General features: G+C 37.5%; 1 protein-coding gene across 1 annotated transcript in view; it reads left to right on the top strand.

Moving 5' to 3' along the window:
• The window catches only part of pnpla8 (patatin-like phospholipase domain containing 8), a 94,047-nt gene that overhangs the window by 75,901 nt on the left and 916 nt on the right, over window positions 1-17,230 (top strand). The window contains exon 9 of the mRNA XM_072267977.1: window positions 12,963-13,158. Coding sequence (XP_072124078.1) covers window positions 12,963-13,158 — 196 coding nt within the window. The remainder of the gene's footprint in view (window positions 1-12,962; window positions 13,159-17,230) is intronic.

The following is a 17,230-nucleotide window of genomic DNA, read 5'->3' as shown; positions in this document are numbered from 1 at the left end:
TTCTATTTCGCTTATCCTTAAAAAAAAAATAAGAACCGAATTGAATGTTCTTCACGTAGACCAATTTCCTTACTTAATGTTGATGCTAGAATCCTATCTAGAGTTCTGGCCCGTAGGATTGAAAATACCTTACCATCTATCATTTCTGACGATCAGACTGGTTTTATTAAAAATCGATATTCCTATTTTAATATTTGCCAGTTATTAAATGTTATCTATTCTCCTTCTAAAGAGATATCGGAATGTGTGATATCCTTAGACGCTGAGAAGGCTTTTGGTCAGGTTGAATGGCATTGTTTATTTAAAATTTTTTTTAAAAATTTAATTTTGGGTCCAACTTTATTCAATGGATTAAATTACTGTATTTATCTCCTTCTGCTCGGGTTCTTACTAATTCTCAGAATTCTAAACCATTTAAACTTCAATGTGGAACCAGACAAAGTTGCCCTTTGAGTCCTTTGCTCTTTGACCTGGCCTTAGAACCTTTAGCTATTGCTTTTCGAGAATCTAATGATATCACTGGTATTTTACGGAAGGGTGCTACCCACAAAGTTTCACTTTATGTGGATGACTTATTGCTTTACATTTCTAATGTGGAAACTTCATTACCTTCTGTACTTTCTTTACTCTCTTGTTTTAGTCAGTTTTCTGGATATAAATTGAACCTACATAAGAGTGAACTTTTTCCTTTGAATAATTTGGTATTAACCTTCCTTTTAAAATTGTAAGAAACCAATTTACTTATTTGGGTTTAACAACTACTAAGAATTATAAATACCTATTTAAAGAAAATTTTCTTATTTTATTAGATTATACAAAAAGAACATTATCAAATTGGTCGCCCCTTTCGTTATCATTGATTGGTTGAATTAATTCTATTAAGATGAATGTTTTACCTAAATTTATATACCTTTTTCAGGCTTTACCCTTTTTTTATTCCTAAATCCTTTTTTGACTCTCTGGACTCTATCTTATCCTCCTATATATGGAAAAATAAATGTCCTCAATTGAATAAAGTCCATCTCCAGAAAGTTAAAAAGAATGGAGGTTTAGCTTTACCAAATTTTAGGTTTTATTACTGGGTAGCTAATATACGTAATCTTACGGTTTGGTTGTATTATATTAATCATGAGGACTGTCCAGGGTGGGTTTCTTTAGAAGCCAACTCTGTTAATAAATGTTCTATTTTCTCTCTTTTGGGATCTTCACTTCCTTTATCCTTAAAGTAAAATAACTGAAAATGTGGTAGTCAAACATACTTTGAGGATTTGGATACAATTTAGTCTATTGATCACTTTGGTCTATTGAGAATTTTCCCTTTCTAGTCCCATTTTTAAAAATTAACTTTTTAAGCCTTCTATGACTGATGTAGTTTGTAAATAATGGGATAGATTGGGCATTACATGTTTCCAGGATCTGTTTGTTGGAGGAAGTCTTTCTTCATTCAAACAACTGTCAACTAAATATAGTTTACCAAAAATCCTTTTTTTTTTTTCAGTACTTACAAATCAGAGACCTTTTGCAATCTCAGAGCTTAAGGAGATTTAGTTTGTCATCAAAGACTAGTAAATTTCTACATATGTACCATGGAGAACATTGCGACTGATTGTACCACCTTCTGGTATGGAATCGCCAATGCACAGGATTGAAAGAGACTTCTGAGGGTCTTCAGCTTAGCTTCTTTACAGGCACAGGCCTCTCTACCATCAAGGACATCTTCCAAAGGCGGTGCCTCAAGAAGGTGACATCCCTCATGAAGGACTCTCGCCAGCAGGGGTATGCCTTCTCCTCATTATTAGCATCAGGAAGGAGGTACAGGAGCCTGCAGACTACTCTGAATGTTTTAGGAATGGGTTGTTCCTCTCTGCTGTTTAGAAATCAGATTTCTGAATGGTCCATGAACATCACCTTGCTGTTCTTCTTTTGTATTTTATTTACTTTGATTACAACTTATAGTAATTTGTTATGCCTACACTACCAAAAAACAACAAATTTCAAGACTTATGTCAGTGACAATAATCCTGATTCTGAACATGGTCAAATGCCTGTCGATATTCACCTATAAGCCACCTTTTGCTAGCATAAGATTTGACTATCTTTCAAATCATTGGTTTTGCCATGTCTGGCAGAAAGATTTAGTTAGGGTTTGAAAGTTACCAATACCATACTGGTTAAGATGGTCACAAAGTAGCAAAAGTTGTTATTCCGGTTCCTGCTATGAATTGAATTTTCTGATCTCAGCTTGGGGATGTGTTGATTGCTCCATGGCATCATCTCTCTATAATATTGGAACTCTCCCCTCCTCCATTGTTAGTACTTTGGACTTCCCCACTTCATCCATTCCACAATTTTGATAACTCATCCAGTATCTGTGCCTGGAAGTTTTGTCCCTAAAACCTCTAGGCCTCTATTACTTGAAGACTGCATGGAACTTGCCATGATATCTCCTCTTCTGACTTGATATCATTTTGCCATGTGGAATTTTGTTGTCTTGCTAACAAAGTATTTGATGTTTTAGCATTTCTGACCTCAGTCAGGTCATCTTTGTCAAATTTCAGGTCACTTTTCCTTGTGAAAATTCGACTTAAGTCAGTCAGCTTTGTATTTAACATTGCACACTTCGTTTTTAGCGTTCCAACACTAACAGTGGGGGCATATGAATGAACATGAGCAACTTGAGTAAGGTACTAAACAGGCATAAGTTGGTACCTTAAAGAAAAAGGAAACAGCAAATAAAATATCACCGTCCAGAATTTTCCATTAAGTAATCTTCTAACTCGGCCCTTTTTACACTGTTGTATTAACTAACTTCTCATCAAAACCTCAGAAATAAATGGCAGGAAGTTATGGTACTTTGGTAAATTGGTTTAGTATTGTCACATGTACAATGGAAAGCTTGTCTTGTATACCATTAATGCAAATCAATTCATTATAATGGTGTATTGAAGTAATACAAGGGAAAACAGTAACAATGAAAGATAGAGTGTTACAGTTACAAGTGCTGTGCAGGTAGACATTAAAGTGCAAAGTAATAACAAGTTAGATTCTGAGGTCAAGAGCCAATTCTTATTGTACTAAGGAACTGTTCAGTACACTTAAAATGGCCCTACTGGTAGTACCTGATTCCAAGCTTTTGTATCTTCTGCCCGACAGGAGGAGAAGAAGCAATGTCCGCTGAGAGTGGGGTTTTGATTATGTAGCAACTTTACTGAGGCAGTGAGAAGTGTAGACAGAGTCCATGGAGGGGAGGCTGGTTTCCTTGGTGTGCTGAGCCATGTCCACAACTCTGCAATTTCTTGCAGTCATAAGCTAAACAGTTGCCACACCAAGTCATCATTCATCCAGATAGGATGCATTCTGTGGTGCATTGATAAAAATTAGTCAGGGTCAGAGGGGACATGCAAATTTTCTTTAGCTTCCTGAGGAAGTAAAGGAGCTGGCGAGCTTTCTTGATTGTAAGAAGACAGGCTACCGGTGTTGTTCATTCCTTGAAGAAACTTGAAGCTCTCAACCCTCTCGACCCAGCACTGATGAATTATACTTTATACTTTATTGTCGCCAAACAATTGATACTAGAACATACAATCATCACAGCGATATTTGATTCTGAGCTTCTTGCTCCCTGGATTACAAATCGATAGTAAATATTAAAAATTTAAATTATAAATCATAATTAGAAAATAGAAAAATGGAAGGTAAGGTAGTGCAAAAAAACTGAGAGGCAGGTTTTAGACCGGATCATGTGCGCTGCCACTCTTTCTGAAATTAATGACTAGCTCCGTTGTTTTGCTTAACATTACTTGATACTTTATATTCAATTAGATAAGTATACAGCGTTAATTAATACCTTGGCTGTTTAAGTTATTGTCATTTCTTATAGGTGGTTAATTGGAAACTGGCTATGATGAATCAAGCTTAGCCAATGTGCTTCTCCTTGCAGTTTGATTGTACTTGCAAACTTCTTAAAAATGAGTGGAAAAGTTGTGATCTTAAATATTATGAACTTTTTGTTTCATTTGTTAAATATGTATTCACACAAATCCCAATCAAATGATATTGTAAGAGTAATTACAAATACTTTCATAAAACTATATCCTATTTTAAACTTTTGAATTCAGCATCAAGGACAAAACAAAAGTAGATTAGAACTACTTAGAATTCCAGCTCTCTTGTACTGTTCTAGGTCATTGATGGATGCTTTGTGGACTTTTACAATTGTTGTTGCAAAATGGTTACCATGGATATAGCTAACTAATTTCCTTAGTATTTCAGGCAGTTCCACTATAATTTAGTCCTGTCATACTGTTCACGGTCTTCATTCGTGAAAAATGGTGACTCCTAAACCACATAAAGTGAAATACACATAATTATATTTTCTTAAAAGCGAATCATTGCAGGAGTTTCTTTCTAAAATTGCTGTTGTCGTCATTTCAGTGATTTCATTCTTTACTAAACTACAAATTGATTAACAGAACTATCATTGATTGACTAAATATCAAATTGAGTCAGTAATCAAACATGCAGAGTTGCTGTGCCCAAAACTGACTGTATGTTTGCATGTGAATGTGCTGCATAGCTCAGAAGCACAGAATCCAAAGGCTGTGCCTTATTTTTACTTCAATGATTGGTTAATTTGATAGAGTTGTAAACCCCAACCATTCCTTGTTCTTGGCAGTCACATTTCAGGTTATTCCTTTGTTGCCTCCCTCCCTCCCTCCCTTCCATTGAGTTGCTGTGTTTAGCCTGATTCTCACTTGGAATTCGTAGAATCATTGGAGGTTTATAACACCGCTCTTCATGCCAATGCCAAATTAATCCCTCTCTGTGCACCTGCAGTTTATAGTTGTTCAAGTGCATATCAATTTTGTTTTAAAACAGATGAAGGTTCCTGCCTCTGCCACCCTTCTGAAAACTGAGCTCCAAGTCTTTATCGTGTTTAGGGAGAACATATTCTCCTAATCTCTTATCCATCTACCAACTGCTTTAAATCAAGTTTTGGCCTTTTTTTTTGTCGTGTGCCTGCGTACGTGCGAGTCTGTGTGGGTGCGTGAGTGCGCGTCTGTGCATGTGTGTCTGCATGTCCGTGCATGTGTCTGTGATGTCTTTTTCATGGCTTTTACAAGGCGCGGAGCGAGAGAGAGAGAGACTGTGGCACGCCACTCCTCACACAGACATTTTCGCAGTATTTTCCCTTTTTTTTTTTATTTTACGAGGTCGAGTTGTGTTCTTGACACTCAACCCGGCACAGATGAAAAGCGTACTCGGGGCGGACCTGACTAGTTTTGAACCCGGGAACCTCCGCTCTCAGGTCCGGCACCGATGTCGTTGCGCCACCAGCCGACCCTTGGCCTCTTTTCTAAGGGAAATTGTTCTTTCCTATTTGGTCTGTGGAGGCATCTCATAATGCTATACACTTAAATTAAGTCTACCTTCAATCTTTATTCCAAGGAAAACAAACCTGCTAATAAAATTATTTCTCACAATTGTAGTATTCTTCTACTGGCAACATTATTTTAATCTCCTCTGTGCACAATCTAGTATAGTTTCATCTCTCTGTATTGTGATCAAGCTGTATGCTGTGGTCTAACCAGTATTGAATGCAGTCATATACTAATCATCCTGCTCCTTCATTTTGTGCCACAGTTGATAAAATAAAGCAATATATCTGTCCTTGTAATCATTTTACTGACGTTCTGCTACCTTAAACTTTGGACATACAGACAAAATGACCAGGTTTATTTGTGGTCACTGCACTCATTATAACTGAAAAGTGGCAGTACTGCAAACAAATAAGTTTAAAAGATTTGTCATCCTTCTAAATACTGGAGATTTAAGGCCAAATCATTCAATCTTTCTTATTAAAACAGCCCCAACATCCCAGTAATCAATCTAGTGAGCTTTCCAACTGCTGCTTCCAAAGCAAACCCCACCCTTCCTTAAACAAGACTATAAGACATGGGAGCAGAATTAAGCTATTCGGCCCATTGAGTCTGGTCTGCCATTTGATCATTGCTGATTTCCCTACTGGTCAGAAATATTGGGTAACAAAAAAATGTTTTACAAAGATCAATTGGCTGATCCAAGCAGATTTAAATATTTAACAATCTTTTTTAAACAAATATATTTTATTCATTGATTCTGCAATATAGTTCTTAAAGTAGTTTGATTTATTGTAGGCAATTGCACCAACAACATTTCAATTTTTCCCACTAATTGTGGGAGCATTCTTCTTTATTCCATGGGTGTTACTTTTTAATTAGCAGATTTCCCTGTATTAGTTTAAAGGTCTTAGAAAGTTAATTAAAAATTGACCTACAAATGCATCAATGGAAAACCTGTTCAGTTGTCAAAGTCCACAGTGAAGCAAGATGACCTTGGAAATTTCAGTTCCAGGTTGAACTTCTCTAAGGCAAAACTAATCTTTGAGAAATATCTATTGTAATTACATTGTGCAAAAGTCTTTGGCACATATATATTGCTAGGGTGCCTAAGACTTTTGCACAGTACCTTATTTGTCAACATGGTGTGGAGACTGAGTTTGTAAATCTGGTAGGAGCAAAGGATGTTGGGAACGGTGAGGATGGAGTACCACAGAGAGGTATGGGACAGGTGGCAGAGGAATGCCAGGGGTTGGGGGGGTGGTTAATGGCATGGGTGCAGACACACCCAGCCCTAAAGTTTATCTGTAGTTAAACGAGTACATTCAGTTGTAGAAGCTGTCAACAAGAACAGGAATACTAACCATGTTTGTAATATCAGCCATAACTTCAGGCAGATGTTTCCATTCCTGCTGTGGTATACAGTATTGCTGGTTTTATCCATGCTTCTAATATGGCACAGAATAAAGGGAAGTACAAAGAGAATGTAGATGTTTTAATACGCAACACAATTGAAAGCCTATCTGGATCTATTTTCATTCTTAGTTTTTGAATATAAACCCCCTGTAAAATAACTGCAGTCTCCTTTTCAGTTAGCTAGTCCAGTGCCATCTGGATTAAAAGCAGTAATTTTGCTTCATTTAGTGACATGGTAGCATCTGAAAAAGAAGGAATGTTTTTTAACGTATGGATGAAAGCAGATCCTTTCCCTTTACAGACATCTATGGGCCTCTTCTACTTTTAAGTGTGGTTTCCTGGATTATTTTGTTATTCTTATTATTGTAGTTTAGAATGCTTTTTAATACAAAACCAGATTAGTGTAAAGAGGTATAGCAATTGGGAATGCATGACAGATCAAAAATGCTGTTTATACAGTGATCTTGCACATTCATCATCTTCTTTTACTTACTGTAAATTAGTTATTGGTAGCTTGGTCAGTAGAGATTTCAATTTCTGCACTTGGGAAAAGGAAGTATGATGGAAATATAAATTTGTTGGGTCAATTCTGTTCTTTTTTTTAACAATATTAGTCCCATATGTTTTAAATTCAGTTTATTATACAAATGTAAACAATAGTTCCCATTCTGTATTGCAAACAACATTATTTTGGGGATAATCTATCAAACATTTTGTACTTTGAAGTATGTCAGATCATCTATTCTCAGCTTCCATAGATTGAATGCATAATGTTGGAACCTTGAAGTTATTCTTTTTGGAGCCATTAATCATTCCATGTTACAGTTCATTTGCTAGATCAATGGGTACTTTGTAATCCAGGTAACATTTGAATGAAGTCTTCCAGACAATTTACAGTGTGCTTTGTACTCTCCCTTTACCTTGAACCGTACCTTTTTCTGAATGCTCGTTAATTGGCATGTAAACCATATACACTATGTGTAAATATGATCTGCCATGTCTACTTCTGCATGTACCCCAGAGCTGTAGTAAAACCCAATATTGATTATTAATTTATCCTTTGAGTTATTTATTTGTGCAACTGCATCAGTACATTATAAATGGCCCTTGTTATGGTTAAAGAAATATTGTTATTTTCTGTTGTATTAGAACTTTGTTTGAAGTACAAACCTATCAATCATTTGGCATTGCAACAAATTTTCAAATGTTGGAGCCCTTTGGCTGTGAATTTCAAAATAGTAGTATTTTGGATTCAGTTGTTAAGTTTTCATGTGCACAGCTACACACAAACACCCTGCATGTTAGAATGAAACCAATACAGACTAACTACTCCAATAAATGATCATTTACAGCCCCAAAAGAAGTTGCATAAAAATAGATACAAAGTAAATTTGACTCTTGTGAATTATAAACCATCATATGATTTGGTGTTCGATAATCAGAACATCATGTAAGCAATCTATCAAAGAGGTTTCTATGGCTGACTCCCCATTCTGACTTGTGCATTATGTACAGGCAGAGGGGTGCAGCTCCGCAGCTAAACATATTTCTTATTGGGCATGTTCCTATTGCTAACTTTGCCCATTTAACTGATGTGCCCCCCACTTGCTTACTGTTCTACTATACTGGACCATAAGGTTATTTTGTCTGCAAGTATTCTGATCATGCAGTCTGTGTGTGCAAGGCTGTGGATGTAGCAGGTCCAAGGATGAGCTTATGCCTTCATCAATGTGTGAAGAAATACAACAAAATGGAAAATATTTAAAAGATTTAGCAGGAACTTTTTGTTACATTCCTGTTTAATAATGCTTTTACAAGACCAGAAAATCCATGAGTTTCTCCTCACAGTTAGAGAAATCATTGATGAGGATCAGTTTAAGAGTTTTTCTTTCTCAAGATATTGGGTATATTGGTTTGGAAAATTATGAAAACGAGAACAATTTGGTTTCTTTTAAATGGTTAAGCCTAACGTGGAACTTCTCTTGTTTTACACTTGATTTTTTAAAAAGTAAGATATAACAACTGAATAAAAAGTAGCATTAAGACATTAAATATATCAGCAACCAACTGTTTGCTTTAGTTACTTACCAGTGATTGCTAAAGCCTTTTGTGAAATATGGAGTTCAATTGAGATTCATGATCATTATGTTTTGCGGGGGTCATTTTAAGAAGGAAACAAGGAAACTTGATCACAGATACTGTGTAGCTGATATTTTAATTTTGTTTCAAACTAGGCAACTAGAAGAATATTAGGTTTCGGATATTTCTACTTCATATTTGATGAGGAAAGAGAAAGTATGATATTTCATGTTGACAGAGGTTTAGATCGTTTAGTGGACATTGAGCGACATTTCAGTAGTGTCACAGACAAGAGTCTGCAGATGCTGGAATCGTGCAATAAACAAGCTGCTGGAGGAACTCAGTGAAATCAACAGGAGTGATGCAGAGTTGTGACCTGAACTGTCAATAATTCCTTTTCCTCCCACAGATATTGCTCGACCCACTAAGTTCCTCCAGCAGATTGTTTGTTGCTGTTGAATAGTCTTTGATTCCTCACCACAAAATCAATTTCCCAGCTATTGTATCCATCGATTATTGTATTGGTTCTTGAGGCTAAATAAGACCAGTTGCAGTTTTGATTTCCTGACAACAGTTCATCCACTCCTTCATGTAGGTTCTATAATATAGGCCTTTCCCCTGCCACCACCTCTGCCTTTTCCGTCACTTCCACTGAAACGGTTTCATTAGCATTTTTTTTCCCATTTGGATACAACAGTTCAATTTCTCTTCTGCTAGCTTTGTCTTTTCTACCTTTTGTTAATGGAGTTCATTTCAAACTTGGTTTTCAGGAAGTAACAATGGAATTAAATAGGTTGATAGCTGTGTACATACATCTACTGATGCTTCTGGACACATCTTCAGTGATGTTTCCTGGAATCATTGGGTGTTTCAGGTCTTTCAACATCATACAGCCTCCTCCAGGTGACCCATCTGGGGCTGATCAGACCCCAGCTTGTGTCCAGATGGCTAGCTACATGGCTCCCCTCTTTTGAGCCACAGCCATCTTGAGGCCCTCTCTGCCGCATCGGTGGTACTGCGGATGGCTCTCCTCTTCCTCTCTTCCTCGATGCCCAAAATGCTGAAGGCTCTAAAGCTGTTCCCATAGACTGGGGGACACAGATTTAGAATCTTTGGCAAGCAGTTCAAGGGAAGGCAATGCAATGAAATGCATTCATTTCAAGATTATAATACTGACGCTTTATGAGGCATTGGTCAGACTGCACAGAGTATTGTGACTAGTTTTGGGCCCCTTATCTAAGAAAAGATGTGCTGACATTGGACAGCATTTAGAGGAGGTTAATGCGATTGATTGAAGGAATGAAAGGGGTAACGTATGAGGAGCACTTGATAGCTCTGAGCCTGTACTCACTGGAGTTTAGAAGAATGAGGGGGATCACATTGAAACCTATCGAATATTCAAAGACCTAGATGGAGTGGATGTGGAGAGGATATTTCCTAGAGTGGGGAGTCTAGGACCAGAGGGCACGGCCTCACAATAGAGCAGAGATGAGGAAGAATTTCTTTGTCTTCTTCCTTCTTTAGGTGGTGAATCTGTGGAATTTTTTGCCACAGATGACTGTGGAGGCCAGGTCATTAGATATATTTAAAGTGGAGATTGGTAGGTTCTTAATTAATAAGAGGTGAAAGGTCTCAGGAAGAAGGCAGGAGAATGATGTTGAGAAGGATAATAAATCAGCCATGATGGAATGGCACAGCTGACTCGATGAGCAAAAGGGCCTAATTCTGCTCCTATGTATTATGATCTTATGGAGACATCATAAAAATTTCTTTACACCGTAAGTGGTTAGGATAAATAACTCAATTGCTGAAGGGATGGTGTGTATGAAATGAATCAGCACTTCCAGAATGTGCAAAACTATGAGGAAAGTGTGAGATAATTGGACAGGTGGGATCCCTTTACAAGTAACCAGCTTCAAATCAGTGGGTCAAATAGCTGTCTTCTGTATCCCAAGAACTTTTGAGATTTAATTGCACATATCCTGACACATGACAAATCCTAGTTACCCATCACCTTTGAAGATTTCTTAGCTAAATTAGATTCTGGTCCATTAATGCTTCAGTTTTAAAATTCTAGTTGTTTTCAAATTCTGTCATCTCTACCTCACTATGTCTGTGACCTCCTCTGACATTGTGATATTATGAGATCTCTGAGTTGCAACAATTCTCGTCTATAGGATTTATTTGCAAGATTTCAAGAGCTACATAATCGTCATTGTATTATCTATGCACCTTAATCACATACAATTGTGATGCATAATCATTCTGAAAAAGTTTTGATGCAGTGTCCTAATGAAGGATCTCAGCCTGAAATGTTGATTGTTTATTGCTCTCTATACCTCTCCTAACCCGCTGAGTTCCTCTAGCATTTTGTATGTTACTTTGGATCTCCAGTATCTGCAGAAACTTTTGTTTATGATGCAGTGCCCTTAGAGCAGGGGTGCCCAACCTTTTTTGCATTGTGGACCAGTTTAATATTGACAATATTCTTGCAGACTGGCTGACCAGGGTGGGGGGGGGGGGGGTGTTGGTGGTAGGGTTGCCAACGGGCAGGAGTAGCAGTCAAATACGTTCTGTTTACCCCGAGAAAGACTACAACGACCATGAAGCCTTGCGCGGACACCAGTGCGCACGCGCGTACGTGCTGATTTTTTTTTTCTCCGCAAATCGTTTTCTGCGATTCTGTTGGGGAGGGGTTGTTAATCACGACCAGAGTATAGGTGATAAGTGGCTAATACACTCAATTTCATTTCTAAAAGGGTTTAGCTAATGAATTTAATATTAAACACACAGCGCATATTTTCCTCGCATGAATATAGTGATAAGTCAATTATCAGGGGAGGACAGGGGAGCTTGAAGTAAATGTTGAACAAACTTCCATTAGAAGTGGTAGAGGCAGGTTCGATATTATGATTTAAAGAAAAATTGGATAGGTATATGGACAGGAAAGGAATGGAGGGTTATGGGCTGAGTGCAGGTCGGTGGGACTAGGTGAGAGTAGCATTCGGCACGGACTAGAAGCACCAAGATCACCTGTTTCCGTGCTGTAATTGTTATATGGTTATATAAGTCACTTATAAGTCAATAGCATCATAACATTTTAAGTAACGTTTGGATATTAAACACATAGCGCATATTTTCCCTGTATGAACATATAAAATCATTTTAACACACCAATATCGCTGAATCAGTGGGAGCCCTGGGCTGAATACTTGTTTTCGTGCAACAACACGGTCCTATCGAGGAGTGATGGGAGACAGCGGTACTCGAAGGGGGTTCCTTATGTCCAGTCTATTCCGCAATTTAGATTTCGTTGCATTCATTGCAGAGATATGTTGGAAATGGAAGCAACGTTTTCAGTGCTTCCGTGGCTATCTCAGGATATTTAGCCTTGACTTTGTTCCAGAATGCCGGCAGAGATGTTATGTCAAACACACTTTTCAGCCCGCCGTCATTTGCAAGCTCGAGGAGTTGATCTTCTTCCCGTGCTGACATGGATGATGCGTGGGTAACGACCTCGCGTGCGTTCAAGCTCAACAGAGCGTGGCAGGGAATGAGGAGAGGTGCAGCTGACTCCTGTTGCCAAATCATATCGTTTCTTCGCGGCCTGGTAGCATATGCTTTGCGGCCCTGTACCGGTCCGCGGCCAGGTGGTTGGGGACTGCTGCCTTAGAGTGTTTCTAAACAGTAGATCATTATGTATTCCATCTATTAACATACCAGATGTTATTTACAGTCCGAGATTGGGATTTACATTCTGTATTATCACATTTATTGCAGCTTCTATTTTGCTGCTTCAGTCTTAATGTTACCATGGACATTTTTGTGGTGTCTTTTTGGTATCAATTTGATTAATTAAGATCAGATGTAGTTTAAATTCTGGTCTTGAATTAATTTTTCAGTTGTTCGAAAAGTATTTAAAAACATTCAATTCAAGTAATTGGAAAAAAGAAAGGAAGGCAAGACACTTTTGAAAGGGAAGTGTTCCCTTAGAATTTGTAATATTAGGAAAAAGAAACTAATAACTATTCAGTGTTATGTGTAGTTATTTGTGTGTCATAAATAATTTTTGCCTTTTCCCTCCATTAGGATGGTGGTTTGCTCGTTAACAATCCTTGTGCACTGGCCATACATGAGTGTAAATGTCTTTGGCCAAACACACCCATTCAGTGTGTGATCTCTCTCGGAACTGGTCGTTTTGAAACACTGGGGAAAAGCAATGTGACTTACACCAGTCTCAAAACAAAACTGACTAATGTCATAAGCAGTGCCACAGACACAGAAGGTGAGTGACAATAAATAAGACTGATATATAAGGATAATTTCAGTAGTGAATTAACTTGGCCAACAGAGAGTTATGAAACTCTGAACTTGTGCAATCATGATGTATAAATGGATGCATTTTAAAATGGTTTAAGATGAGATTAAAATATGTAATTATTTCAACAAATAACACAAAAAATATAAGCATGTATTGCCTGGATGAAAATATTTCATTACCATTATGTCAATTCTAAATATTGGCAAGCTTTTGAAGCAATAGTTTGCATTCAGAATATGTTAAAAGGCCTTTAGTTATTTCAATATTTTGAATCCTTTTATTTACAGGATCAATCTCTGCCTTTGTTAGTTGAATTATTCTTGAGTTAGAAAAATGATACAGTATACCAAATCTTTTAAAGAATTGTTCACATTTTTTTTAATATATATTTTTCTTTAAACCCGATTCCATGAATCTCACAAAGTACCGTGCCACACAGGAAGTTTAAAATCAGTGTCCTTGTTAACTTGCATTATGTCAGAGGTTCTATTCATTAAGATATCGCTATTCTCTAGGATTGTCCATTAGCAAGGTCATCATCATCTTTATGTGCTGTGTCGTATGTCATGGGTGATCATGTTCTCCATGACTATGACTATTCTTGACAAAATTTTTCTACAGAACTGGTTTGCCATCGCCGCCTTCTGGGCAGTGTCTTTTCAAGACAAGTGACCCCTGCCATTATCAACACTCTTCAGAGAGTGACTGCCTGGAGCTGTGGTTGCATAACAAAGACTTGTGATATGCATCAGCTGCTCATACAATCATCTATCACCTTCTCCCATAGCTTCACGTGACCATGAGCAGGGGACTAAGCAGGTACTACACTTGCAGGCTAGCGGAGGGAAGGAGCGCCTTACCCCTCCTTTTACCCTGCCATCCAATTAGCAAGGTATCACTGCTAAACAAATAGTAATTTCTGAATCTTCAGTTCCAAAAGAAAATCTCAAAATAAGCAGGTCATTTGGAAATAACATCTCAGACAGGCATGGGATAAATAACCTTCAAAGACCATTACCTTAAGGCAATTCCTACCTTTATTGTTTCCTTTTACATTGTATCTGAAAACTGGAAACTACCTTATCTTTTTCCAAGGCCACTGTTATCTAATAGGTTGCCAAAAATGGTAGCATTCCTTTAACAAATCCAGAATTATTAAATGTTAACTAACTTTTTTAAGATTATGCTTGTAGTAATTAACTGGCTGCCAAGTTATTTTAATCTCTGGAATTTCATTGTGAATGGGTCTCACTGGATGTACAAAACATCAGACACTTTCCATTTTTTTTCTTCGAACTTTCCTTGGGTTAAATATAATAGAATCTCAAGTGCACGAGAAACTAAATACATAATGATAAAATAATGGATTTGACACAGTATTGATAACTGACTGCTAAAGTGGGAGAAATGTCAAATGCCTGCAGACATTAACAAGATTGAGAACAGTACTACAAATCACTGTTCACTGCTGCTTTGATTTTCATGATCACAAAAGATTCAATTTTCCAGTGGTTTTCTTTCATTGGTCTTTTTTAAAATAATACCATCCTTTAGCAACCACATAATCTTACCGTTCAATTCAGTTAAAACCATCCCTTGTTATACTTCATCAAAGTCTCAGTGATCTATCCAAAATGACTTTAATATGTGTGCACTACAGATAAGAATATTTTTTCCATGTGAATAGTTTTATTGACAATTAAGTATTTCCACAATAATACAGTAATGAGGAATATAATTTATAATTTAATTTGCAGTTCACTCTGAATTAATGAATCTAGGAGTGAAGATCTGATTATTCAGCTTGCAGCGAGACTAATCCATTAACATGTCCTGCCCATTGAATAAGTGCTGCATTTATCTCATCGTGCAGTGCATATTCAGAATTGCACACTGACCTTTGTTACAAGTCAAACCAGAATATACCTGTAATAATGCATTTGATATCTGCTGTGGCACTTTACCTATTATTGCTAGTTCATATTTTTGCTCATGGATAGTTAGGTGCCTGGAGCTTACAGTTTGGATACCAATGGCTGTCTCCATTTAAATTTTACTTACAACTTGTCCTATTCCTCTTAAGCTTGGAGGCAGTTCATCAGGTTGATTCTCAGGATGAAGGCATGTATACAGCGAGGCTGAGCGTGCTGGGCATCTATTCAATGCGATAAAGAAAAATGAGAAGGAGCTGGATCAAAAATGAAAGGCTAGCATATTGAAACATATTGCTCTCTGTAGCAGAGATGTTGGTAGCACAGTAGGCTGTGGCAAATGGATTCCTTTTATCATTTTCTCTGCAAAATTATTTGAATTCAATAAGACAGATAGAGTGAAGGGTTGTAACAATGGGAAGGGTAGTGATAGTATCCCTGGCAGTTCTAACCTAGTTCCTGGTTGGAGGTAGAATCAAAAAAAAGATGCCTCTAAGGGTTTCAAGCAGAGGAGTTGGGATGGGGCAACGGGAAATATTTTAGGGCCTTGATGGTAGAGAGGATAAATTGTGGTCAAAAGATCATCACTTAAGACCTCAAAATTACTCATCATCTGAATGTAGAATCATAAATCCATTAATTAAAATGCTGTGCAACATGATACAGAAGTCTTCTTTAGGTGTGATGAGGGCTATTGCGCAGGATGTTACACTGACATATTATGCTGTAATTAGATGCTGGAATACAACAAAATATGGTTGACATCTGCCCTAGGTTGGAGTCAAAAACATCCATTGTGACAAAGTAACGTGGATGTAAGATGCTCTGGAATCTGAAGAAATAAAAGATCATGTGGCTCATTGAACCCACATCTAGTGTCAGGCTTTGAAACCATGATACTAACACTGAAAAGTGTAGGCAATAATACATTGTATACACAGTGGCATGCAAAAGTTTGGGCATCCCGGTCAAAATTTCTGATGCTGTGAATAGCTAAGCGAGTAAAAGATGACCTGATTTCCAAAAGGCATAAAGTTAAAGATGACACATTTCTTTAATATTTTAAGCAAGATTATTCCATCTTTTACAGTTTCAAACTAACAAAAAAAGAAAAGGGCCCGAAGCTGCAACAGAAGCCCAAGGCATAATCGATCCAGCCCCGTGCTTAACATTTGGAGAGTCCACAGGACTTGTTTCCAAAATGCATCAGGCTTGTTTAGATGTTCCTTTGCAAACTTCTGAGGCTGAATTTTGTGGTGAGGACGCAGGAAAGGTTTTCTTCTGATGACTCTTCCATGAAGGTCATATTTGTGCAGGTGTCACTGCAAAATAGAACAGTACACCACCACTTCAGTCTGCTGAATCTTCCTGAAGGTCTTTTGCAGTCAAACGGGGGTCTTGATTTGCCTTCCAAGCAATCCTACGAGCAGTTCTCTCGGAAGGTTTTCTTTCCAGACTTCAAATTGACCTCCACCGTTCCTGTTAACTGCCATTTCTTAATTACATTACGGACTGAGGAAACAGCTATCTGAAAAGGCTTTGCTATCTTCTTACAGCCTTCTCCTGCTTTGTGGGCATCATTTATTTTAATTTTCAGAGTTCTAGGCAGCTGCTTAGAGGAGCCCATGGCTGCTGATTGTTGGGACAAGGGTTTGAGGAGTCAGGGTATTTATAAAGCTTTGAAATTTTCATCACCTGGCCTTTCCTAACGATGATTGTGAACAAGCCATAGCCCTAACAAGCTAATTAAGGTCTGAGACCTTGGTAAAAGTTATCTGAGAGCTCAAATCTCTTGGGGTGCCCAAACTTTTGCATGGTGCTCCTTTCCTTTTTTTCCATTCTAAAATTGTACAAAACAAAAATAATACACTAATCTTGCTAAAAATGTTGAAAAGAACATTTCACCTTTAACTTTATGACTTTTGGAGATCAGTTCATCTTCTACTCACTTAACTATTCACAGTAACAGAAATTTTGACCAGGGTGCCCAAACTTTTGCATGCCACTGTACCTAGCTTTACTTTTAAATATGCCAACTGATTCAATATTTTTGCCATTCTTCATTTCTATGCAACTACCTTTTCTAAGGTCTAAATGTTTATTTC

The sequence above is a fragment of the Mobula birostris genome, chromosome 9 (assembly GCF_030028105.1).
Source record: "Mobula birostris isolate sMobBir1 chromosome 9, sMobBir1.hap1, whole genome shotgun sequence".
Taxonomy (NCBI): Eukaryota; Metazoa; Chordata; class Chondrichthyes; order Myliobatiformes; family Myliobatidae; genus Mobula; species Mobula birostris.
This window is presented reverse-complemented; position numbering and strand designations above follow the sequence as displayed.